At 41.2% G+C, this 26,532-nt stretch overlaps 1 protein-coding gene across 9 annotated transcripts in view; it reads right to left on the bottom strand.

Moving 5' to 3' along the window:
- The window catches only part of LOC139349494 (calcium-activated potassium channel subunit alpha-1a), an 80,461-nt gene that overhangs the window by 5,564 nt on the left and 48,365 nt on the right, over positions 1-26,532 (bottom strand). For 3 of the 9 annotated variants that reach the window (XM_070990359.1, XM_070990356.1, XM_070990363.1), the window contains 19 exons: positions 26,307-26,412; positions 26,118-26,200; positions 25,158-25,227; positions 24,839-24,994; positions 24,483-24,592; positions 24,126-24,194; positions 23,552-23,638; positions 22,150-22,226; positions 19,817-19,990; positions 13,239-13,332; positions 8,013-8,136; positions 7,426-7,650; positions 6,494-6,686; positions 5,456-5,569; positions 5,137-5,229; positions 4,031-4,161; positions 3,083-3,277; positions 2,200-2,318; positions 1,858-2,079 (listed from right to left, as the gene is read on the bottom strand). In XM_070990359.1, coding sequence (XP_070846460.1) covers positions 1,858-2,079; positions 2,200-2,318; positions 3,083-3,277; positions 4,031-4,161; positions 5,137-5,229; positions 5,456-5,569; positions 6,494-6,686; positions 7,426-7,650; positions 8,013-8,136; positions 13,239-13,332; positions 19,817-19,990; positions 22,150-22,226; positions 23,552-23,638; positions 24,126-24,194; positions 24,483-24,592; positions 24,839-24,994; positions 25,158-25,227; positions 26,118-26,200; positions 26,307-26,412 — 2,442 coding nt within the window. Of the gene's footprint in view, positions 1-1,857; positions 2,080-2,199; positions 2,319-3,082; positions 3,278-4,030; positions 4,162-5,136; positions 5,230-5,455; positions 5,570-6,493; positions 6,687-7,425; positions 7,651-8,012; positions 8,137-13,238; positions 13,333-17,146; positions 17,180-19,816; positions 19,991-22,149; positions 22,227-23,551; positions 23,639-24,125; positions 24,195-24,482; positions 24,593-24,838; positions 24,995-25,157; positions 25,228-26,117; positions 26,201-26,306; positions 26,413-26,532 lie in introns of all 9 variants that reach the window. The other 6 variants (XM_070990361.1, XM_070990357.1, XM_070990362.1 and 3 more) reach the window with 4 other exon arrangements.

Below are 26,532 nucleotides of genomic sequence, written 5' to 3'. Positions count from 1 at the left end.
AAAACAAAATGTAACAAATAAACATTGAAATTTGATTCACATGTGAAGACAATGTAATTAGAGCGGCGGTGCAACTTTATTAATAACCTTAACAGCTTCTACTTGTCAATATCTTGATATAATTAATACTTCATGGTGGCAAATAACATTTAAGTAAAACATTTGAATGTGAATGGAAATCACAAGGCATTAAGAGGACATGATGCTCAGTATTTCATAGGCATGACATAGGCATGAACTTTTAAGACATGAAAAACTATGATTTCAAAAAAGGTGGGACGTTGTGTAAAACATAAGTAAAACAGAATGTGACAACTTGTTATTCCTTTTTGATATATAGTAAATATGTTTTACCTCATTGATTTTTGTAAATATCTGCTTATTTTGAATTTGATGCAGCAAGCATGTTTCAAACAAGTTGGTACAGGAGCAACTTGAAAGTTGTGGAATGCTCCAGAAACACCTGTTTGGAACATTCCACAGGTAAACAGGTTCATTGGTAACAGGTGATAGTATCATGATTGGGTATGAAAGGGGCATCCTGGAAAGGCTCCGTCATTCACAAGCAAGGATGGAACGAGGTTCACCACTTTGTGAACACATGAATGGATAAAGGATATTACTACATGAGCTCAGGAACACTTTGTAGAACTGTTGTAAGTAAACACAGTTTCTTTGCACATGATTGCATTCTGTTTTCATTTTCAATTTACACCGTGTCCCAACTTTTTTGGAATCTGGGTTGTGACTAAAGTGCAGTTCAAGAACAATAAGATTCAGCTTTGATTTAAATAAAACAAACAAGTTTCAACAGAGCAAAACCTGGAATGCTATAAGATGGAAGGACCCAGTGACCTTTATCACAGAGGTGAGAGTTAACAAAAACACAGCACAAGTAAAACTAAAGGTCTAGCCAATTCTGCACTTGGAATTGGCAGCACCAACTCTGAGGGGACATGTTCTGTTGTACTGTATATTTTATTGGCCAAAATCACACGTATTAAACAAATGCTTCTTTTTTTGTTCATTTTTTTTGCTCCAGGGGCCTGTCCTTCACATGTAACCAACAGTCATCACCTCACCTGTGTGTGCGGGTAAGCGCACTACAGTGAAATCAGCGATGAACCTGATCAACTCAAATGATCCTTTGAACTACATTCAATAAAACTTGGATCAAAACAAAGTCAGCAGTGAATTGGACAGTAAGAGGATTTATCTTAAAAACCCTCTTCTACATGTGTGTGTGTCTCAAAGTTTAATTGTTGATTCTGATAACTTGCTTTTAGCCACAGAGAGCCTTTGGACAGGTTTCTAAAGGTTTCTGGATAATGAAAATCAAGAAATGTTACATCATTTTATGTTTACGTGTATGTTTAACCTGCTGCTGCAACAAAAGAATTTCCCAAATTGGGATCAATAAAGTAAAGTCTAAGTCTATCAAGACAAAATGTGATCTGAAATGAATTAATGACTCTGCTCCTCAAGAACAACAGAATTACTTACAACCCTGCGGAAAGTTTACTTAGTTCTTTGCATAAAAATCTACAAGGATGGAAAAATTCAGAGCCACCATAACAACAACTGGACAGAAGCCCTTTTTGGTAGCCTAGTTTGCCCTGTACAATGAGGTGGCCCTGGTCAAGGGGTAAACCACACTGTTCTTTACTGCATTAGGTCGTTGGAGGCAAACTAAGACATACAAGGAACATACAAACACATTCAGACAAACATACACACATGGACACCCAGACATGTTACAGTCTGTTTGGACCCTGCAAAAGGACACACAGGACAGCAACTGTTGGCAGGCACTGTTCACGGACAAAGACAGTCAGAGAGCTTTAGAGGGGCACATACTTTTGTTTGTCTCGAGAGTCCCTGCTTTTGTTGCGGTTGGCGCGGTTGGTGGTTGGGATAGAGTGGACGGAGGAGCTCTTTTTGCTGGAGGAATGGGACGAATGTGAAGAGTGGGAGAGGCTGGTTCGAGACTGGCCAGCGTTGTGGTCAAACTGCATCAGACAGAATATCAGGTCTGAGGGCACCAGCTCAAACGCATATGGTGGATTGGTTATGACGTACCTAGAGGAGAGAGGGAGCAGATGGGAGGGCAGTTCTAAATTTAGTAACGGTTAAAGGTAGTTTTTAAGCCTTTTCTGTGGCTGTTTTGAACACTTTTGAACACATAAGGGCTGTACTCACCGTTTGGTACACTGGCTTTGAGAGTTAAGATGTGCGTCTCGTAACCGATAGATGCCAAAGCACAGCATGTTGTATGTTTTCAGGGCTTTACAAAACAGGTCACCATAACACCCACCATCCTGCAAGACAGTCGCACAAACAAAAAAACTGTCATATATGGTTTGTATTTGAACAAAAATTTAACACTAGACATAAATATAAAAATGCATCAAAATAATCATTTACAGGCAGTGATGCAAATTATTCGGACGACCCTGAAGCCTCGACCACATTCATTTCAGTACCATCGCGCACATAAATTCCCACCATTGACCAAAAGGAAACTGCCCTCACGGAGCTGACCTTGGCAGCAATGAAAGAGAGCTAGAAAATCCAAAATGGACGAAGCTATCTTATCTTAATAGCTGTGTTGCACCATCCAGTTTTACTTAATCATCCTCTGTCTAAGCATAAACTGCTCAACGAGAGCCTGGTTTTAAGACAGGAATCAGTGGTCTTGAATGAATTGCATTAACTTATTGTCCCGTGAGCGACAGAGCTGTTGAGCGATACTTTGCAAGCTAGCTAGCTTAATTAGCTTTTTTCCTTCTCTTTGCAGTCCATAAACTATATAGCTGACATCTCATACTGTATGAATATTAAATACAATATTGCTTTAATTTTTTTTCTGTAAGACTTATTTGATGGTGACTGGACGGGATTAAAACTCTAATTTTCATTGTCACAGAACTCATCTATTTTTGGACACACAATCTCTGTTACTTATCTCAACTCTGAATCACAGCCGTCCCTTTTAGTCTGAATCCTGTCACTAAAGTCAGCTCCCACAACCCCATCAGACAAAGACGTGCTTAGCCCCTGGGTGACAAGATCAGTCACGTACCCCGAGGTCGGCGAAGGGTCCGTCGTACAAGGCCAGCTGTGCCACGCGACACCTGTCCCTGTTCGCCAGGGTCTGTGGCGTGCTGTAGCCACCCCGTAATGCATTCTCCTCTGCCAGCAGCCCCTCCAGCTCTGGCGTCGCCCCGCCTGTTACCAGCGTCCGGATTAAGGTGAGGATATTATCATTGAAGTATGTCTGAAGGAATGAAGGTAGAGAGGGGATAAATCCTTAAGCAAACACTATCAAAGTCACAATTGAACCTTCTCAGAGTGCCAGCTAGGCCAAATGGTGGCATCTAGCCCTGCTCTGTTGCGTCACATTGCTTTGCACACTGAGTGAAAAGACAGGAGAATCCAATTACTGCAGGTTACTCTCAGTCCCATCAGAGAGAGGCACGCATTCATGCTGTACAGGGATTTCTTACAGCTAAATAACTGACAATTTTGTGGAAAAAAAAAAACAGTTTTACAAGCTGTACATTGAGCCTGCAGATGCACTTTCCCCAGTGAAGTTATCTTTTTAATCCCAACAACTTTCTGCTTTGTTGATCCTAAAAAGTCCAAATGTCTGCACCTTCTCGCTGCACTGCAGTCTCGTCTCCCTCTGCTTGTACAGCACAGTGACATCTCCCTTGGCTGCTGACAGCCCTATTGACTAAAATGATGGATGAGGGCTGTCCATTAGGTAGCATTACCTTTGTCTAGACTGGAGCGCACTTGAAGGCAGCTTTGTTCTAACCTCTCTCAAACTGAAAGGCAGACAAGTGAAGCCATCATACCCAGTACAAGTTCCAGTCTTGTCGTGTATTGTTTTAACATGATCAGAGTGCCCACATTTTTGGAGGGGGTAGAGGTATTCTGACACCTGTCCTCATATCAAAACCCAAGATTTCTTTGCATATTTCACATCAGATATTATATGTCACTCTATCATAAATCATAAACTTACAGCACTCATTAAGGAATCCAGCACACTGACTGCAAAGGCCGTCCCGCAGGCAAAAGGCTGAGTGAGGTATAACTCTGTGTCTGGGTCGTCATCATCATCTTGGTCCAGAAACTGAACATTCGAGTCATTCACTATGGGGGTAAACATGTAGATAGACTTATCATAAAGTCCTCATGTTCATTTTGTGCACTACAAAACCAGATCTCATGACATTATTGTGATTTGAAAAAGCATGGATCGTGTGTTTAAGCATACGTCAGGCAAATACTTGATTTGCGTGAAGAGGAGGACACAAAAGAGGAGAGGTTGTGCACAACAGTCAGTACCTGCAGATATGGACTGTATTAGAAATCTCTGTATGGTTTAATTTCCTCTTTCCGAATTATGACAAAATTCTGGCGTCTTTTTAGCGGCTGAAATGAAACCGTGTCTGGTATTTACGTTCGGCCTTGTGGCCAACTTGCCTCTGCCACATTCCATATCCAGGCCATTCATGCACACTCATGACACCATGCATATTGTCAAAGCTTCAGGCCTTGATTCAAAGTCCTCCTGAAGTTAATATCAATAACACCAATATGCCATTGTTTGTCTTGTAAATCCAAGACAGAACTTCCAATTACTTGTACTTGCATGTCAAAACAAATGAAAGTATCTCATTGCCCCAGAACCCTCTTTGAAGATGTATTTGAGCACAGAAACACATGCAGTAGCTGGAAGAAAGTAATGATGTAAAATTTAGTTGGAGAACCGCTACTTCTATGAGGACAGAAATAAATGTCAGTCATATCGACGGGGCTGAGATGAAAGACGGGCACGGGCCAGAGAATGTGATCCGACAGAAGATGCTATGAAAACAGCCACGAGGACTTCTGAGGGATCAAAGGCCTCGCAATTCTTAGAAAAATAAAAGGGAAAAATTTTGCTTTGAGATAAGGGGCCAAAACAAGACAGGCAATTTCAACCAGAACCAAGGGTAAAATGTGCTCAAAGTGATGCCATGGGAATGGATTGAGCCTCTTGTGCAGCGAGAGAAATCAAAAGAAAGCTGATATGGAGGCAGCAGCAGTTACAACACTGCAGTACAGGACAGAGGCACTTCTTACCCAGCTCAGTTATCATTTGTATGCTGGTCCCACTGCTTTTATCCTGACTGAATGAAATCACAGGCAGTTTTTTGCCTGGCTTTGCTAATGGTGCTAGACAAGTGTTGAGGAAAAACAGTTACTGGAGCATGTCAACAAGGGACAAAAAAACAAAACACAAATACTCCACTTTTAGTATGGTTAATCAAGTGTTGACAGCATCTAATTGCAGAAATTGTGTTTTCAGACCTGTTAACAACTACTTAACTGAAAAAAAATACATGCAACGCTGGAGCTAGCATATCAATCAAGTGACATAAATACACAGCAGCCAGCATACCTAGTTCTGTTATGATTGGAATATTTGCTCCAGTGGTGACAGAAGTCTGCCTTACTAATCCGTGGACTGGGCTGTTTTCAGGAGAGGATCTATCCATCCCTGGTGGTGTGAAGCCTGAATGGACACACACATAACATAAAGCACAACTGTTAATGAAATATTCAGCACTTCATCAGAGGCTACAAAGAAGCATATCAGCAGAACTAAAACGCCGGGGCTGTTTCATCTTTTCCCAGCCATTGCTAAAGCATAAAGTTGCTGAGTGCGATGTTACTGTGTTCTTGACAAAGTCCAGTATTAGTCCATACTGTATATAATAGATGTGACATACTGCTCATTTTGTTTCCCTTAGATTGTGTGTGCATGGAGACGGAAACCTTTGCACACACCCACAAAAGCGTGTACAGTACGGAGCCATGAAATAGAAAATAAGTGACGCAAGATTGAATTCAAATTGACTTGACATTCCTTGCTTTCCTCAGACTGACAAGTAAGCACATTAAATCAGTGATGCTGTATGTATTATACATAGGCCGTGTTTTGACATCCATCACTTACTGCTGACTCAGGCAAATGCGAGGTCATACATGTATTAGAGAAATAATGAAATTGGCAGGGATTTTTTCCCCACTCCTCAGGTCAAAAGGTTTCTAAAAGCATTTCTCTCAGTACCAAAGACTGACCATTATTGAAGGCCATCTCCAGCAAACTGAGTGCTTCAGTTGCTGTTTTGAGAGTTGCGACATGCAAAATTCATAAAATATACACATAATATATTTTTTACACAGCAGTTCCACATACTGAAAAGTAAATATGTGTAAGGCAGGTAAGGCTTTTGTGCCAGCGCTGTGCTTGTTGCCACCAATTAGGTTTGTGAAGAAACCAGTTGTTACAGTAACCTGAGGAATAGTCAGTAGGGTTTACTGTCAAACGCAGTGACACCAGGTCAGCCAGGCAGCACCCAGTGAGGGATATTCTCTGTGCCAGGGCCCTGTCCCTTCCAGGCGGTGCAGTGAACTATGATAGGGCGCTCCTTACCTTGGGAATTAGCCTGCAAGACCCCGATGCTGTCGTCAAACTGCATGGATTTGATGTTGAGTGACGCCAAGATGCATTCTTTGTCCTGCAGTGATGCATCGTCAATATTGTTCTGATTGGCTGACAGAATGACACACATGTCGCAGAGGTTGATGTTGACAGCCCTCAGATCCGCCCGACTCAACGGTGTGCCCTTTGAGAGGAAGTGAAGGAGAGAATTTGTTATCTCACCTACATGATACGAGGTGGATGAAAATGTAGTGACTTTTAAATTGTGGTTTTCATCCTTGAAACATATCTCAACCTCATCTCAGGCAAAATGCTTTTGTCCATTTATCCATTACTTCATTGGCAAAGTCCTCAATACAGAAGTGTGATATTTTTACATTTAACAAAGGTCGTTGAAAGTCTTGACATCCAGTGTCCGTTGTGTTGTTGGATACTGAGACAATTATTTAAGGAACGATCATGGTTTTGTCCCATTTTGTGCTTCAAGTCAGCTTTGACTAAATATTTAATCAAAACCACTGTCTTTGCCTAACCTTAATCAAATGCTTTAGTTGCAAGGGGCAAATATTTTATACATAAAACAATATTTCAAGTTAAATAAATATAAGTTCCCAACATTTCAACATTTTGCTTTTGAAATTTTGACCTCATGATGCCTCTAGAGGAAAAGTGAGGGGATCAACAAAGTAATTAGACACATTGTTTTGTTACCATTAATGAAATTCTGTATGAAATTTCATGGCAGTCCATCCAATAGTTAGATATTTCAGTCTGGAAAAAAATTGGTGGACTGCCAGTCAGACCAAGCCATGCTGCTAGCATGGCTAAAAACAGCATTATGTTTGCTACATGTCTGCAATGCAAGTTTCATATTGATGTAATTTGTAGAAAACAGGGTGGTTGGGTGATTTCATTGAACTCACAGGTAAAATGGAGACCTTTGGGAAATTGTGAAGAGTCTCCCACTCCCGCTTCAGATACTCGAGGGAGCCGACAAACACAATGTGCTTCAGCTCATGGTAGTGAAAGTTGCTCGCTCTCAGAGGCATGACAAAGTTCCGGAGACCGATCAGCGCTGATTTCACATCTCCAAATATGCACACGACCACATGACCGCTGAGAACAGTCATGGCTGCCTCGCTGCGGGTCTGTGAAGGAAAGCAAGAGCAAGGGATAAAAATAAAAGATGTTTATGAGACAAACTGCTTTTTTCGAGCAAATGTTAGTGCTTTCTCTTTTTTCAGTTGCCTATTCACCCAGAAAAATATATCATGCAGTTCATGACTGCATTAGACTATGAAAGTAATATGAAAAATTGCATATGTATTAGTCCAAGAAATGTTCTATGTACAGGGCCCCCATATAGCAAATGACATGTCAAACACCTCATTACAGAGTGTTTAAGTGCCCTGTCAACCTCTGATGGTGCTTTGTGACATGACACATCTGTCACCGGAGAGAAGAGTGTCGGGGACAAATGACGTGTGCAGAGTAAAGGAGCAGAACCCACCAAGATGACCTTCTCGATGTCTTTGGACGGGCACCAGTGAAACATCCCCGTGGAGTCGTATTTCTTTACGTTCTCATCCATGCTCTCAATCTGCTCGTTTCCCGGGATGAGGAGCGGGTCATGTCTAATCAAACAAAAAGACAGGATGGAGGGAATTAAAAAATAGCACCAGACACTGTAAATGTGGATTAAATGAACTCTTAGCTTTTGACTAATAAAGCAAAATCATCACATGATAATCCTGAGAAAAGAATGCTTTTAAATCCATTTTCAAGGACACAGACAGACAGACAGACAGAGACAGAATCGGCCTATACTGATTTCTGTATGCGTGGCTTGTACTGCACTTTGTTCTTTGGGATGTTATATTTCTGGCTAAATAAAGATTGAAACATGTTAAGATTGCAAATGATGATAATAACACGAGTAAACTCAAAAATGCAAAAATGAAACACAATAATTGAGATCAAGAAAAATAAAAGTTAGACAAATTTCACTCGTTAATTGTCAAAAACATCCATCAATAGACCATCAGAATATTTAAGGTTCTCCAAACAAATCAGTTATACTCAGAAAAGTAGCTTTCTTCCCTTTTCCCCCTTTGCTCATTCCTGTCAGAGGCCATCTGCAGAAATGCCAACAAAACTGCCATGTCATCAAGCAGAGTGACATCAGCAGCGGCAGCCAGGCGGAAGGAGATGGCAGCAACACACTGCGTTGACTGGCATGAGCACGGAGATGTAATTACGCCCCCTTACTGCATACAGCTTTTGACGTAGTGTGCTGTGTGGTAAAAGCTTTAACAGACCAGACTTTAAATATTTCAGTAATTTGCCCAATCATATTTGCTTTTCAAAGTGAAGCCTATTAATGTTTAAACAGAGCATCAGAACTAGATAAACTAATTTTACTGAGCGCAGTGGTGAGCTTCATCCTCGCCAACACTGACCACTAAAGTGGTCTCCAACATGAGTACCTGCGGTTATAACACGCTTTGTTCTGGTCAGAGTGGTATGATCTCTTAACAGACTTCCTAGAGATGTATTCAAATTTATGATACTGAAACAAACAATTAAATAGTCGACTAATCTGCAAAAAACAAACAAAATAAATAGAAATAAAACTTGTAAAATGTATGAAATCATATCTAATATCTTCCTCCTACTAGAAATAGCACACATTCATACCCAACATCAGGTGCTACTCTCAAAAGTTTCTCCAGTCCTCGTCAAAAACAGCAATTTTCTTTTGAGGTGTAGCTTTTGTTAACGTTATATTTGAGGCTATTGTCTTGAGCCATACTTTACATTTTCAAGTGTTTACATTTTCCTACCTTTTAGCCTAAAAGTGCAGTTCCATGCTGCCTTAAAGTACCATTCCTGCTGCTCTACTGTAACCAATTTAAGGGATTGTCCATCTACCCATTTCTAATCTGTCACCGTGCTGGGGCTACAGTCTATCCCAGCATGCATTATGAGAGAGGCACAGCATATGCTGAACAGCTCCCCAGTCTATCACAATGCAAACACACTTACATACAATAGAAAGAAAGGTACGACTATGCTATGTAGCTGAAATCACTTTCACCATTAAAAATACAGATATTTTTATGACTGACATATTGTGTATGTATGCAAAATTATTGCATTCTCCTTGAAATCACTGAGTTGGACAATATCATTTAGTAAAATGATGACACAAAAAGACCATCATCGCAATTCGATTCCAGCAAAAGTCAATATACGATAATATTGAATTATTGCTGAATTTGCAATTTCCAGTTCACCAGCATGTCTTTGGACTGTATGTCCTTGGACTGTTGGTGGAATCCCACACAGACAAAGGGAGAACATAGAAACTGGATGAAGGAAAGTCCGACCCAGCCAATGTGATCGAGCACCATTAGCTGCTCTATGGAGGCCGTGTGCTGCCCAAAACAGCTTTATTTCCACCTAATGGACTTTGTCAGAGTCAGATCAGAGCTGAAGATGTTATCTTCTGAAACTCAGACAGAAGACTTCTGTCTCTGTCCAAAACCTTTTAAATACTTCAAGTCGTCTCCCTGTAAGAAGAGCATCTCTTTAATCCACATGAGTACTTAAAAGAATGCTACTTAAAGTAACATGTTAAGTATGCATGAAAGTGTCAGCCGAAACTTCCATCCCTCAGGCTCCGAGAGACCGAAGCCAAAAAAGCCCGCCTTGGGCTTCTATACCCCTAGGCAAGACCTGGATGTCCCTTCAAAAATGGAAGGAGTTGGAGGAGGAAATGTCTTTTCTGCCACTTTCTGCCTCTTAGGATCTCATCTGTCAAAGAAATTCTAATTTAGACAGAGTGTGTGTGCATATTAAATTCTGTGGATGAAAGAATGTAAAATACCATCATGAAAATGCAGAACTTGAAAATGTAAGAGTAAATGCTGAAGAGAAAATATCACCTAGATTCTTGCAAAATGGCTGGAAAATTTAAGAGATGGTGAAAACTTTCCATTTAGGGAACTTTAGTACATTAATTATGGCCTCATTTGTTGATTATGTTTTACAGTTAATTGGTTTATTCTATGATTAATAGTCTGTGAAAAGTCAGAACGTTTTTCTCACAGCTCAAGGTGGCGTCTCCATATTTCCTCTTTTGTTCGACCAACGGTCCAAACCCAAACGTATTCAATTTAAAGTGATGTCAAAACAGGATAAAGCAGCCGATCCTCACATTTCACAAGCTGGAACCAGAAAACGTTTCACATCTTTGCATGATAAATGATGTTCATAAATCTTCTGAAAATAAATAAATCCATAAATTCAGCACTATTTATCCATGACAGCTATCTTTCATAACTCTACTTCATTGGCTTGTGCTCGAGTCTTAAATTCAACTTCTAATAAGAGTGAAAGCATTTAGTGGCTTTACACCTCGGCTAAATATTTCATCAGAAGTCGAATGTTTCACCACTCACTCAGTGGAGCTCCTGTCACTTCAGTTTGTCCTTGTGGAGATGACTGGTGAGGCAGAGCTCTGCCAGGATAGCTATCGCTCACTGTCAGCCATGACGGCTTGTCACTACCCTGCACTGCCAATTGCCTCAGCAGTGCTGTAGCAGACATGACGTGTATGTCGGTGCAGTCCGATGTGACCGAACGCGTTGTGACATCCCACAATTAGATGTGTCTTATGACCCATCAAGGAGCCTGTGGAAATGGTGTTAATTTCAGTGCGGTCGTCATTGCTAAGTTCCAGACTGGACGTGTTAGTTTGCTGATACATCTGGAAACAGGAGACAGCTCCGCTTCCACAGCTGATTGCTTCCTTCTTTTGTGCGGTGCGTTTCATTACACAGAGTAGAGGCTCCGAGAGTGTCATCTCCGTAAGCGCACTTCTAAACATTCAAAATGATCAGCAGCATAATTCACTACTTTAGTAGTAAGATGACACGTTTGACAAGACTTCACACGTCACGACCGAGAAACATAAAGCCAGGTGTCTTCTGGAGGAGCGCAGTGACAGCCGAGAGAGACATAAAGTAGAAGCTAAACATGCATATTATGTAAATTTTCTATTTCAGCATCACTGCAGTAGCTGACTGTAACTGTGCACAAGCAGTGAGGACAGGCGAAGTCTTTGAAAATCCTCCCCATCATGCAAACTGACAAAGGCTTGCTCTTCAAAACCCACAGCCAATCTGTTGATCATTACTTATTTACAAAGGCCTTGAGGCCGCAGGTCCTGTAAAAACACATTTGATATAGTATACAGCAAGATGTTTTTTTCTCCGCTTGTTGCAATGAAGTATCCCTTAGGCTACTGCAGCGAATGCCTCTCCAGCGTGTAGGCAGCAGACATGCTGGATGAAATAACACATCCACCTGTGCTGTAGAGTGTTTTAGCATGACAAGTAGATTGGTTTGGTGGGCTGATATTTAGCTGATGGCTATAGCATTAGAAAACCCTGCCTTTGTTACCCAAGAGTCTGGAAATCACCTGGAGCAATTCAACTTTGACACCACTTTGAACTAAATCAAACAATCAAAGAAGGGCAGACGCCCACCTGAAAAAATCAGAGGCCATAGATCAAAGGAAAATGCTAAATTATGCATATAAACACTCCTTTTAGATATAATACCAAATCATTTTTTATCACTGCTGTACAATCACTGATCTGTATTGTGTGTCATAGTATCAAACCATTTGGACATTTGTGGATTTAATTTCTAAATGTCAAACGCACAGCAGCCATATTAGCAGTGGGAACATAAAGTCATCTGTCAGTTTTAATTCAATTTCATCTGCACAATTCCACTTTGTATATGTCAGGCTGCAGGACTTCCCCATTGCCTTGCTTCCTTACAACATGGCACTTAATGACAATGACTATTACTATTATCATCCCTGTAATGGCCTCTTGTTGAATAACAGCGTTATCTCCAGTCAAAATCAATAAGCGCCGATTTAATTTTACGGGACAAGATAAAAGCAAGGTAGCATTTGAACTCGCCTTTCATTGTGATGATACATATCATCTGTGGCCTTACGTGCTGAAAAGAGCTCAGAGGGATCCGACAATAGATGAATAGCCTTGGGCTATCTATCCTTTAGAGCCTCTCTGACTAGCTGGTGCTGTCATTAGTGCCAGGCCTGTTTAAGAGCTGCAGTCTGTGGTTGTCACTTGAAACCTTCTCCAGGTCTGACATGTTTGCCATGAAAACAGGAGCACACAAACATTTTCTTTAAGATGTTTTTTCCACGATACATACTGCTGAGCCTTAACCTTAAAGTAGCACTGAACAATCTTTTCGTATCAACAAATGATAATATCAAAAGGGATCGTCCATGGTGATGAACCCACAGAAAATCATTACCAAACTCTGCGGTTCCCAGTTTAGTGTTTGTCAGCTCATCGTTTTGGGTTTATGACTCACAACTTCACTGTTTCAACCTTGTGGCAAATGACAGCAGCTATTGTCAACAGGCTAAGTTATGGAGCATTTAGCAGCTAAAGAACCTGCTGTTTCCCTGTGGAGTTGGTGGAGACCAAAAACAGAGCTAAAAGGAAAATGAATATTGGACATAACAGAAACATGACTAAAAATGTATCAATGTATGTAACAATGTTTATAATGTAGTGAGTGGCACATTTTACAGTTTAATAGCACACAAATTTTGAACATAAAAAAGGTCAAATAGCTCACCACAAAGTACGACAAAGCAGAAATATCATCATTTTTGTCCTACCTCATTATCTTGGGCGAGGAGTTCGGAGAATTTCTCATGCCTCCGTTACGTTGCTTTTTTTTAGGCGATAACGCCGACTGTTGGTCCTCCTCAACTGCAAGAAATAGCAACAGTATGAGGGAACGAATTATCAGACGACACGCAAAAATCCAAACATCAGTGACAGCAAAAGGACAGCACAGCAGGATTTGAGGTCAGTGAATTCAAAGAGATAATACGGTTACAGAGACACAGAGTGGAAGGAGAGGTTGGGTGAACAAGATGGAGTGGACAGGACACTTTAACTCGTGTGCAACGGAAAACAGTCCAATGTTTGCACGATGACGACAGGACACACTGGCACAACATTTGCATGATTGTGTATGAAGATGCAAACATGCAATAGTGCCATCATCAACCATCATGCCAATCTAATGTCTAATCTGTGAGGGTTTATTCACCACACTCTAACCCAGAGAACTGCTGTAATCCACATGTCAACAAGTTTGTAATTCAGATAATTTAGTACCACAAATACATCAAAGGGTATTAGGATACTTAATTTTTTTAATCCCTTGTTAGTACAAATTTCCTCAGACCTAGACTTTGATAGCTTCTCTTTTGGCCATGCTGATCACTCACATTCTCATTTAATTAAGGCAATAACCTGTAAACATCAAGCATCCAGTGTTATAAATATGGCTGCTTTTGTGCCAATACTGAATCCAGTCTGGATTGCTGGTCTTTCTTCATCTTGGGAGTGACGCCCTTGGCTCATATAATTAGCTTGGTCCTTGTGCCAGAGTGATTTATGTACAGCTGAGATGCCCCATGGACATTGTCTTTATCACTACAAGAAACTGCACAGAGCTCTTCATAGGGAACGAATTACAAGTTTTACCCTCGAGTAAAGTAATCAGGAAAATATTTGCACGAGCCAATATCACAGCTGAAGAAAACAACTCTACTCTGTGGAAGTTGCTGGTAAAATAAACACGAGCAGCAAGAAATGTGTTTTCACTAATTGCATTTTAACAGCCATTGTTTATAGTGGGAATAGCTTGTTACAGGTCATGGAAAATACGCCTGAGTATCTTTTAATGATGGTTCAAGTTGTCAGCGGCGCTTTTTTGAACGAAGAAACTTAAAAGAGCTATCATCAAAATGAAAAAAAAAAAAGTCTCAAAGATCATACTCCTCTGCAAGTGAACACAGGATTTCAAGCCTCGCTAGCATGTCCAAGAGTGACACCGTAATGGAAAATGTTGAAGTGCGGGGGGCTTCCAGTGGAGAGGGATGCTCCAACACACTGGCCCTTCACATCACGCTCGGTCTGTTCAATATTTAATGTTTCACAGCTGACAGCTGCACACACTGGGTCATTAGTAAGGAATGCTACACATGCAACCACTCCAGCCTGGCAAGCACATGCTTTGGTTATGCTGTTGTTGAGTTCAGGCCTGCCAAACACGCCAAGGGGAGGGGGGAGGTGGCCCTTACAGTGCCTGTGACTGAGTGTGGCGTGATTGGATTGACTGGGGTGGTATCTGTATTTCACCGGAAGGCTACGTGCCCGCTGGAGCCGGCTGGCTTCTTCTGCCACCCCTGGTAGCCGCCCCACCTGGCTCAGGTCCCCAGAGCCCATGAAGCTCAGCCTCAGAGCAGAGGGCTCAGCGGGGAGCAGCAGGCTTCCCTTGCGGTTGTTTACTAGCGGGACCGACACAGCAGCGACTCCGCTACGGGCCCCCCTACAGACCTCGCTGGCCGAGTTGTGGTTCAGTTTAGCTGACTTGTATTGATAAGTTGACGACTGGCTTAGGGGACCGTCGTTTACTGCTAAATGAAGAGGAGTCAAAATCAGGTTCTGTACAATGCAAGTTAATGGATTATTTGCTTTTTTTAAAGGGTCAGTTTACCCAAATCACAAATAAACATAAGCTGGGTTTCTATTCAAACGTGTCACAGATTTTAACTGAATTTCATGGAAAATGGCAAGAGTAAATACAAATGAATGCTTGTTTCCATCCTCTGCCACAATGCGATTGTTCACAGTTGGTTCATTAAGATAAGCAGTAGGTAGTAGCAGAAGAAGGGGGTACAACAAGGTGACACAATTATAAAAAACACGTTGAAACCTCATGTGGTGAAAGATTAAAGTAGAAAACATGATGAAAATATGACATTTCAAATCAGATGTGTGTGAAGCAACGAGGAGACGTTTTAATCTGCTGATCAGTCATGTGGGTGAAATTATTTGCTACGTCACAACTTATTTGAAAAAGGTGTTTCCATCTCCCATTAAGCGCATTAACCCTTTTTCAAAATAGGACAAAACACCCCAAGCAAGTGTGAAAATTATTAATTATTCCTATTTTACCATTCCAATCCACCTTTTCTACTACGATACTTCAAACTGTGCATAAAAATACGTTGATGGAAACATATTTTCCCTCTTAGCTCTCAGTGGTGCTCACAGCATTGAAACATTACCTTCAAAAACTCAGTGTGACCTTGTAGAAATAATGTTCCGGCCTCAGGTCAACAGTTTTCATTGGAACTACCTTCTACTGAAGAAATACTCAAGATGAAAACCGTTCACAGTATGTTTGTAGAGTAACTAGGACATTATTTATGGAAAGACACATTGCTCTTTATTCTTTTTATATCAGGTTTTGTGATTCGGTGTGTTGGCTGGAAACCAAAATCTCAGAGACAGATATTTCAAAACATGGCTGCATAAAACTGAAATAGCGTGCATGACTAGATACCACGAGGGGTGAGTTACAAAATGCTTGCTTTGTGATTGGGGTGGACCGACCCTTTAAGTCTTCACATTCTCCACACGATGGGATTTGATCTGAACTGACTTCAGAAAGACCTGCAGTGTGTATGTTAATAAAACATCTTGTGACTCTTATCATAATTAAAGTAGAATCACTGGTTTTTGGGGGTAATTCTTTCTGGCACAAGAATGCTAATAGCTGAATAATTAAAAAACCTCATTCTTATTAAACACCACTTAACCACTTGCTACAGCCACCAATGAAATGTTGGATTTGACATTCGCTTTGATATTTATAATAAACATGAATTAATAAATACGCTTTCAGGTGTTCCAGCGATTGTTATGCCTTAAGAACAAGGAGGTGACAATGTGAATTAACAGCCACTAGCTGCTGTGTGCAGTTTATGCCTGATGAGGGAGGAGTGAGTCAGTATCCACTTGACTATCTGAAATGTGAAAGCTTACAGCTCCACTAGAGGTAGAACTGGTAAAGATAACGTGATAAAACAGACAAAAGGAAGCAGAGGAAAAGTGTTCCCCTTACTCCAGAAAAATGGCTAGGAGCTAAAACTGGAGAATAGAGATGATTATTTCAACAGTCAGCTGTCTAGCAGATTATCCTCTCTGCTCCAGACCTCCACTATTCATCTGCCCCATGTCAAACATGCACAGCACTTCTCCAGGACAACGCGTTGTGGCAGATTTGCTGCCTGTCACAGATCCTGTTAAAGTGGACGGCCCACATGGTTCAAACACACACAAGAGCTGAGAAAATATTAGACTAAATGCCTCCTGTCTGAATCTGCATTATATATTCTTGCATACATTGGCTTTAAATGTTTCACTGTTGTCTATCAGCTGTACACTGGGTTCATCCATCCCCACGCACAGTGCAGCAGCAGCACCATCTACTGCTGAGCTGTAACCGATACCCAACACAAACCACTCAGAAACAATTTACCTAACGCTTTGCATATAAAAGATAATGATGGATGATGGTGGACTGGACAGAGCGACGAGCATGTAAACAGTGAAATACAGCAGGTTAGAGACAGTTCACGTGGTGATAGCCAACAATGCACAAGTGGAAGGGTTAGAAGAAAAAAAAAAAGACAAACGAGAGAGAATGGAAATCAAAACTTACTTGATTTGATATATCCATTATAGCTATTTTTAGCTGAGGAAAATGCAGAGACAGATGAGAGGTTACAGGGAAGAACAGGTTGTAATGAAAGCAAATTATAAATGACAGCTGGGAACTGAAGGCTGAGAGATTTCTCTTTAAGGCACATTAATAAAAGAGAGGTGCCTTGAAGACAACACAGACAAAGCAATGAGAAATAAAACACGGGTCAGTTAGGAATATGATTTTCAGCCATGTGGTCCATAAGCTTAAACAGCGGATCACTGTCAGTGTGTGGAGGCGGTCACCTGCTGAATACGAACAGTCACGTCTGATGTGTCCAGTAAGTATTGATTTGGTGATTTGCAAGTCAAAAGACGACCAGATGTCGAGGGTGAACCTGGACTACGTTTGATCAGAGAGGTTTAGCGCTGCATTATCAATTAATCATTTGGTCCTCAATAATGAAAACGGCCTGTTACAATTTCCTAAAGCCCAAAGCTGAAGCTCAACAATTCAAAACACAAAAATTACCAATTTACTTTGAGGTGCTGGGGGATATTTGGTATCTCTGCTTGAAAAATGAATGGATCAGATCAAAATCGTTGCACATTCTGTTCACTTCAGCTCTATCACGGTCATATAAATCATCATTTTAGCAACACTATGTGACTATATGTCAATGTGAAGCAGCTCCTTACTACAGCACACACTGAACTGCAGTCATTAAAACGCTGTTTAACCTTGACGTCAGAAATGTGTACCAAACCTAGCCTGGTTTTAACTTGTCAACATGTCTTTTGACATGAAAAGCACCTATGTGTACTATGCAGACCCGCATTAACATTTAGTCAGGAGAGGTGTGAATGTAACAAGGCTTACACTCTGTGGCAACACTGTGTGTGTGTTCTTGTTCTTAAATCAATGGCATTGTGTTTATTTTTCCCCTTCTCCTCCCCAAAATCTGTTTCCCATTCCTCTGGACTGCCCGACACAACCTGCACGGATACATGGAACTTTCTGTGAGTCACTTTTTGGAGCCGTGAGTCCCACACGTGCTCATTAGTACCTTATTTCAACCCCTTGCTTATAATAAAGGTCATGCATTGAGCTTAAGGCAGGACAGTGACAGCAATGTTCAAACAGGGACCTTGCTGGTCCTGGCATCTGTCGCCTGCAATCGGAGGGCGCGAGCAGAGTCACAGGACTAACAGGCTAGCATCTGTCCCACAACGAGAGAGGAGGAGAGGGGCGGGGGCACTCGGCTGCCTGGTGGTTAGGAACTGTCAGGCTGAGTTTCATGACAACCGGTAGCACTCCAAAAATGAAAATGCAAACATAATTTCCATGTCAGGCCGTATAAGGCCTCGCTCCGCGCGTCTCCCGCACCGTGTCGACAGCAACTCCGGAGCTCTGCTTGAGCTTAGCTAGCCAGGCGATGCTCGCAGCACACAACCCTGGAAGACATGTTGATGGGTGGAAATGCCCAGAGACGTTCAACTATACACAGAATGGTGTTTGATCAAGAAACATTCACTAAAACTGTATGACAGTCTGCAATGTTTTCCAGCAAATTGTATCAACGCTCTGCAAACTCGAGACACATTCTTCATGCCGTCTGCGATACATCAGTACAATTTTACATGCCCTCTGGCTTTAAAGGGGAATCACACTTGAATTAAGAATTCATAGGCAGCTCAATTATCCAATACGATCCAGCGCTGTTCTACTGTCTTTTATTCCTCTTGCAATCCAATGCAATCCACTTCTATTCCATTGTATTCTGTTCATCTTATTGTACAAATCAATCAATATCACGAGACTGAAAACCTCAAAGCTGGAAACCCAGAGCTTCTCTGCTGGCAATGAATGTTGGCACTGGTTTGTGTACTGAATACGTTTTGGAGATTTTACCCCCAGTGGTGGTTCAAGCTTTTGATCTTAATTTAATAAAACCAGTACATTAACCTCATTATGTACTGCTACCCTCAGAAAATCCCCTCAGGTGCTCTCAAAACCACCCTTTTTTTTAAAATTAATTGTCAGTGGCGTTTACACATATAAATATCTCAAATCCTATCCTGTTCACCCATTTCTGGAGGGTACAGTAGTGAAATATTTGGATTAAGTGAATGCTATTTGGGTTATTCTTGAAATGAAGTTACCCTCTCCAGTGACATCATTATAGCACTTGTACGCTCCTATCAAAACATATAATTTGAAGAAATGCATGTAAATTCTCCACCAGGATTCCCAAGTTTGAGTGTGCATCAGGAGATTTGCAGCGGGGATGCACAGCTGTACATTTTTCATGGCTTCGGTTTTAATTTCTTGGAAATATGTTGGTGAGGTCACTGGAGGGGGGAAGCATGCTTTTTTTTTTCCAGGGGAGAATTAGTTTTCACACTCTGCAAAAATGTTGGCATTAGTGACCGTTGGTCTAATTTAAACTTAAGGTCAATTTGAATTCACATTCTCTGACAAAACACCAGCAAAACAGTATACTGGCATGCTTCACGACAGCTAAAAGTCACCTCCAAAAGTAGCAGCACAGACAAAGCAACATCTATATCCATGACAGTAACGACACAGCTGCTAGAGCTAGACAGCACACACGCTAAAGACACACTGCACGGTTAACACAGTGCATGTTTCAAACACTGAAGAGCACATGTCATGGCGACAACTTACAGGCACGTAAAGTGGCTGAGCAATCATTAACAGAGACAGCAGAGAGTGGGATGTCGCGTTGAGGGGAGTCCATGTTACAACGCACATTAACTGGCATGCAAGAGCAGTCCCGCTCTGAGCGGCCGCAATCAAAACAACATGCCAGTCTCATTTTCTTGTAGGCGGGCGTCTTGGCTACAGTCACGGGTTCAGACGAGAGGAGAGGAAGAGCAGGTTAATGTTGAGGGTCGTTCTGGAGGAAGAGTGGACAAAGGCAAGACAGGGCACAGAGGAAGGCTGCTGCTGGGATGCACAAGATAAACTTAGTCTTGACAGCGTGCAAATGTCAGACGAGGAAATCTGAATTTTTTCCACTTTTCGTGGTTTGTTCAGTTTGGGTCATTTCTGGGACGAGTGGTGGAAATATCACGAGGTCCTAAAGTCATGTTGTTTTTGGGTAAAAATGTGACATGAGTGGGGCGGAGGTGGGCAGGTTATGTACTTTTTCAGCAGCAGAAGAAACAATAATTCCCATGAGTTCCCTCTTGACTCCCTGACTTCATCCCTTCACCTCAGCATAAGCCCTGCAAGCTTACTGTATGTCCACTCTGTGATGAGAAACGATTTGAGCATGCATTATCATCTTACAGCTCTTAAATATCTGTACTGATTTCAGCGGGGAATTGAAACTCAGGGCAAGATCGCAGAAATGTATCCAACAAAAGGTCAAAGTAAATGTGACCATGTCTCACATAAAACAGTTTTCTGGACTCAGACATATCTGTATGTGCATCCAGAAAGGACAAAAACAACAAGCTCCCCTTGTGTGAAGCTGGATTAGACCATAAATTCATTTGACATTCTTGAGTAACACATACTGCACAACAGCTTTGCTGTTTGTCCCAAAACATTCCTGGTATCAGATGTGCTGGGAGAAGCTGCTCAGTCACCTCAGTGAATTAGATGGCTTTGGGGTATGTGTCAAAAGATTTATTCCTTCTATCAAAACACTTCAAATGAAATGTTCCTCATTTCTCTTCCTGGTGGTTTTCTAGCTGTGCTCTACTTGCAGCGATGTGTTTGTCAAAGGACTGCGGGGACACCTGGTGGTGATGTGGAGTATTGCTGACTTCAGCAGGCATGAAATGTTTTCTAAAAAATACTTTGGGGATGCTGGAATAACTTCTGCATTTTCCAACTGCTCAGCTATCTATCCTTATCTCTCTAGGTCTTGTTTCATAAATGTTATTATTTTATAATAGTGACAGAATAATTTCTAAGTTTGTTGCTCATTTTCATTTAACGTTTTCCTCCATTTGAAAGCGACGTGCACATGACGACAGGGGGGATCCAGGCAGCATCAACCATTGTGCATGCAACATTTACAGTAACATTCAAACAGGTTGCTTCAGTCAGGGGGAGCAGGCTGTGCTTTCGGAGCGGAAATGAATCCACATTACTCACAATATATCACTATAAAGTGAATTTTTAAGGAAAGAGTGTCAAGTTCCCAAGCAGCAGGAAGAGAATACAGTAAATGTTAGCTGTTAGCTGTAATGGTTAAAACAAGACCAACTGTATTAAAGTGAAAGATCAACAAAGTGACACATGATGGCTTTAAAGTCTGGAAACACACGATCCATCCTGGTACCTGTGGTGTTAACAGTCTCTCTGAATGCCTGTTAACATCGCAAAGTAAGCAATTAACTGTAACAGCCCAGACACCTATTATACAAAAGAAAACAAAGCAAACATCCACACAGGCACACAGACAAAATGCACATTTAGACCGTATTCACAGGGGGTTAACTAGCTTGATTTCTCACTTCTCTGTGTGTCTATAGAAGGTGGGAATCACATGGGAAAGACAATAAGCTATAAATGTAGAATAATTCTCTCTACTCTCTGATCTTGCACATTAGAAGTGGTGTTAACATGCACAACAAATTAAGAATACTTAAAGAATCAGTTCACCCAAAAAACACAACTGTCTGCAAAAACAGATAGCACTGGTGAGCGGTGGATTTGGTTGGACTGACTCATTAATGAGGCCAAGTATTTATGTCATACAGAGGCTCAAACATGTAGTTTTACAAGGGAAACTTGGAGTGCACCTGTTTGCTTTGGCTGCAGAAAGAAATCCAACGACCTTTTTTGCATGTACAAGTTACAAGGTTTCAGGAAATGAATAATTAATGCAGGAACTAAGTGGCTTGGACACATGGCTATGTAGGTCATGTCAATATGCCATCACACTGCCGGACTGATGCTCAGTGCTGTTTCTCTTTAGTCTGTGAAAACATGTAAATGAAGTCAAGCAAACGCAGACGGTGTTTTTATACGCAGTCACTTACATTTCTTGCAGCCACATTTCTTTATTCTTTTCGGATCAGTAATGTCATCGTGGCAGGCTTTGCAGTAAAACAGAGCCCTATGGGAGAAAAACAAGAATCCCATGTAAACCAGCGTCTAACATCGAAATCAAATGTTTACAGACAGTTTGTACTGACTATGTTTGCAACAAGTAGTATCAGGTTGATTTAATCCTGGCTTTCAAAAACAGGTCAAGCAAGCATTTCATTTCTCAATCTCTGACAGATTTCGTCCCATACTGGTATTCCTTTGGAAGCCCAGTATTAACGTTAAATGATGTTTTCACCATTTTGAGCCCTGCAGTAGCTGTGCAGAGCCCTCTGACCGGTGACACTATTCTCTAACACTGACTTATCTTTAAAATGCCTTTGAATCCTACCCTCAGCCAAGCAAAGAGCAGATAACAGCAGACACCGTTCAGATACAAGATGGTGCACTTAAAAGTAATTTCCTGTATCTGTGTCTTGTGGGTTTGACCACTGCCCGCCCCTTTAGGAGACTAGTGGCAGGTCCTCAGTCTGTCCTGTTCAAAGGGAGAAGTGAACCTGAGCACAAATTATGGGCGTTTCCTTCACTACATGGTCACCAAAGTAAATACTGGACGATTTTTCACAAGCCACATATCTTCCAGACATTTTGACAATAAAAATGTATTTTTCAGACAGACAGATCAGGAGAAAATTCACTTTACTGGGACCTGTCTGTATCAGCAACACACTCTCATGAGATCTGGAGCGAGCATATTAAGGTAGCAACGCACAATAAAGACCAAAATTACATTTGTACTGTATCTAGTGTTGTAGTGTTTTGACATGAGCCAGCAGTAGTCCATCACTAATGCATTAATGTTAAAAATGCCCAATGGGGATGAGGGGAGGGCAACCGCGCCCACTTAGGAGACAGGAAGTGTATGGCATTTCACACCACTGTCACAGCCTGTAATGGGTAATCTGTTGTTATAGAGCATCTTTGCCTACAGCTGATATCATCATCTGACAACTTGCTAGCTAACAACCACAAGCTAACATGTTTAGCTATCTAGCATGTCGCAAGCACCGGCAGCATGTGGCCTTACTCACCAAACTGAATAAGTCTCTTCTGCTACGTCATGCTAGCAAGCAACAAAGCATGCACTTCTGTCTATAACATCACCAGCTAACAGCAGCTAACAACATGCTAGCTTACGTGCTAAGATAACTAGCATATTATAAGCACTTTGTAAGAAGTTTGGGAAAGTTTGCTGCTTTTCCTACATTTTAGATCTCAACTGAAAGAATACAGATAGAGCTGCTGTATGATGTGAAGGCTAATGCTACAGAGCGGGAAATAAAACAGCTTGACTTTACTTTTAACCACCGTTTAATCTCAGGTCCCATTCATTACCTCTTTACTTCTTTGGCATCACTGGCAATGAAGAAGCCCAAGGTCCCCTCCTGCATTTTCACATGGTTTCCAGGGTTTATCAGGGTGCTGTGAGGATTTGAAGACCAAAGATGTCACAGTGCAAAGTTATATCACAGAATTTGCAAGGCTTTGCAGTAATCACTGGCACTCTCACATGCTGGCAGGATTAGTTTTCACAACTCATTTGGCAGGTTAGCCTCTGTTTATTGAATTAAGTTGATGAGAGCAGATAGCAGTGACACTTCAAATGGTATAAAATGAGCATCAGGGCGCTGGAGAAACCATTAAAACAACGCTTCATCTACGCTTAAAGAACTGCCACCTCCCCTATTAATTTGTCAAGATGTTATCAGAAACGCTTGTGATGTCTGTGAACAAACCAATTTAGCACATTTTGTAGGGCGCCTTGTGTTTGCAGTCAAACCGAGAAGCCGATTCAAAGTAGCTTCATCACTGAAAGTAAATACTGACAGCAAACACACCTGTGCATTTAAGTTTTTGCATCCATGAATTTTAATGACTTCAACGAGCCACCGTGAGGACATCCACTTACCTGCTTTCCCTTTGATCAGACTTGTACTCTATAGCTATCAGCAGCAGCTTTAGCTTAACATAGCAGAGTCTGCAAAAGAGAATAACAACATAATTAGACTTCATGCATGCTAAATATTTGTAGTTTTATGAAAATCATCTTAGCTTTGAGTGGCACCTTTTTCTACTTTGAGGTCTCAATTCTATTTTTGAAGTTGAGCATTTTTTAAGTTACTAGAAAGACCAATGCTAGATGACTCAAAGCGTAAATTTCTCTCATCCAGGAAACCCTAATCCAAACGTAGCAGAGAAGAGAGCAACAGACAAAGCTACAAAGCAAAACTTCTAATTAAAAAATATACATTTTTCATGTACTTACTCGCAAATTACAGGGAAGGACAAGCCCACAAAGGCACTCGACAGGTACTCAGTGTACATCTCATTGGCTACTCCTTCTAGGTAATACTTCTGCCATGTGTCCTCCTCGATCTGCACCAAAGATTTATCACAGAAAGCTTATTTTATCACAACAAGAAACAAACACAAAAAACTGAATAATGTTTCAGTTCAATTTCTTTTTTTTTTTTTACAAGTTCATCCCAGCCCACTCACCAGATGCTGTACATGGGCCTCATCTGGGATAATCATTATCTATATTCAGACTTTGTTTATGGCCAACTTTACTTTTGTACTTAATCCAGTGAGCACAGATGGATGAATCTTAGCTGTGGCTACCTTGATGAAGGACCTCATGGAGAAAAGGTTGGCCAGCATGGTGGAGAGGCCCTGAGCCAGGCAGCTCTGAGCAATGAAGCCAAGCTTCAGCTCCGCAAGACAAATGGCGTCATCTCCCTCCTTCCAGGCCCAGCTTGGGATGTTCAAAAGGTGGGCCTAAAGGGAGAAAAACAAAGTGGATTCACAGAATTTCAAACTATTTAGATTAAACGATAAATCTTTTCAGATCTAAATTACATCGGGGCAAACACCCAAACATAAATGAGGTCAGCAGCCTTTGTAGTTAATGACACAAGTAAAAGTAGCAGATTATACCAACCTTATTGTGGTACTGCAACATTTGAGTGATTATTCTGATCTTTGGATGGTAGTTCTTGATAGATATTACCCTGATGCATGAAAAAAGGACAAAACAAAATCAAGAGTTTTCCTATTCCCTCTCTACTTTTTCCAGGCATGCTTATATCATTCATAAACATACAGTAAAAACTCCTTACAGCTCTAACGAATCAATTTCAAATCAACTGCAGCTGACAGTTAACATTTACGCCCAGAGATGTAAAACTTAAGACAGTTTGTTGTATCCTTAAATGAAAGGAAATAGTGTGTGTTGTAACAGATTCGTGTTTCCTCTCTTCTTGAGTTCTTGGTGATTCTCCAAAAGGAAAAGTGAGCAGCAGGAGCTTGTTCATGCTGAGAGTCTGTCTGCTTCCAGCGAGCGCCAGCTCCGACACGCTCGCTTACACTCACTTCTTAAATCCAGGAGGAAGTGGGAACTGATATCAAACACTGGCACTCACTTTTGGAAGTATGATGACTTGGTAACATTTCATATATCCCAGTTTATTGTGCCTGGATTTCCAAATACCTGTCAGTAGTCTAGAGGACATGCTGATGCAGAGGTTAGTTTTCATCCTGAATAATTTGGGATTTTCAAAGTTTACATATTGTTGACACAAGATGAGCCACTGCCAACACATTACTGACTGCAGGAAAGAAAATATTCTTTGCACGATTGCACTGGTTTGTGCATAAACAGATTATTGGATTTTAAATGATTTATACAGTATATTGATCAGAATCAAGTCCTAATTATTTCTGTTACACATTTAAAACTTTTCAAGCACTTTTGAGATCAAAAAGTAACCCTCATTGCAGTTCTTCACATACTAACTACTTCTTTTACCAGTTAGAGTTCTTCCACTCCAAACTATGTTTTGCAGAAGCTACAGCACATTGAACAACAAACCAAACAAAAAAACAACACATCATGGTGAACCTCATGATGTTGGATGCATCCTCAGCATCAGGGTCAGCACAGTATTTGTTGGCTAAGATCAAACAGGCATCAGCTGATTCGATCTGGAAACAAAATCACACACAGCAAACACATAACATCAGTCAGTAAACTTAGTCTAGACTTCATGGGCACCAAAACGCAGCACAGGAAGTATTATCCATCGGTTACCTTCACTCTGGCCAGGTCGTGTGGGTTGAGGACGGACCCTTGGTAAAACTCCACCTGGGTGAAGTGCCGCTTGAACAAGGCTTCCAGCTCAAGATTAGGGGAAATACTGAGAGTGAAGAGGAGAAACTCTTAAATCTGAGGAGGAAAACTATGTCATATCTCCTGTGAGGAGATGATTGCTTGTTCTCGAGAAATCAAAGTTTTCTTAAGAGACACAGGTGAAAAA

Source organism: Chaetodon trifascialis, chromosome 21 (genome assembly GCF_039877785.1).
Source record: "Chaetodon trifascialis isolate fChaTrf1 chromosome 21, fChaTrf1.hap1, whole genome shotgun sequence".
NCBI lineage: Eukaryota > Metazoa > Chordata > Actinopteri > Chaetodontiformes > Chaetodontidae > Chaetodon > Chaetodon trifascialis.
The sequence above is the reverse complement of the archived record's forward strand: the minus strand, read 5'-3'. Positions and strand labels throughout refer to the sequence as shown.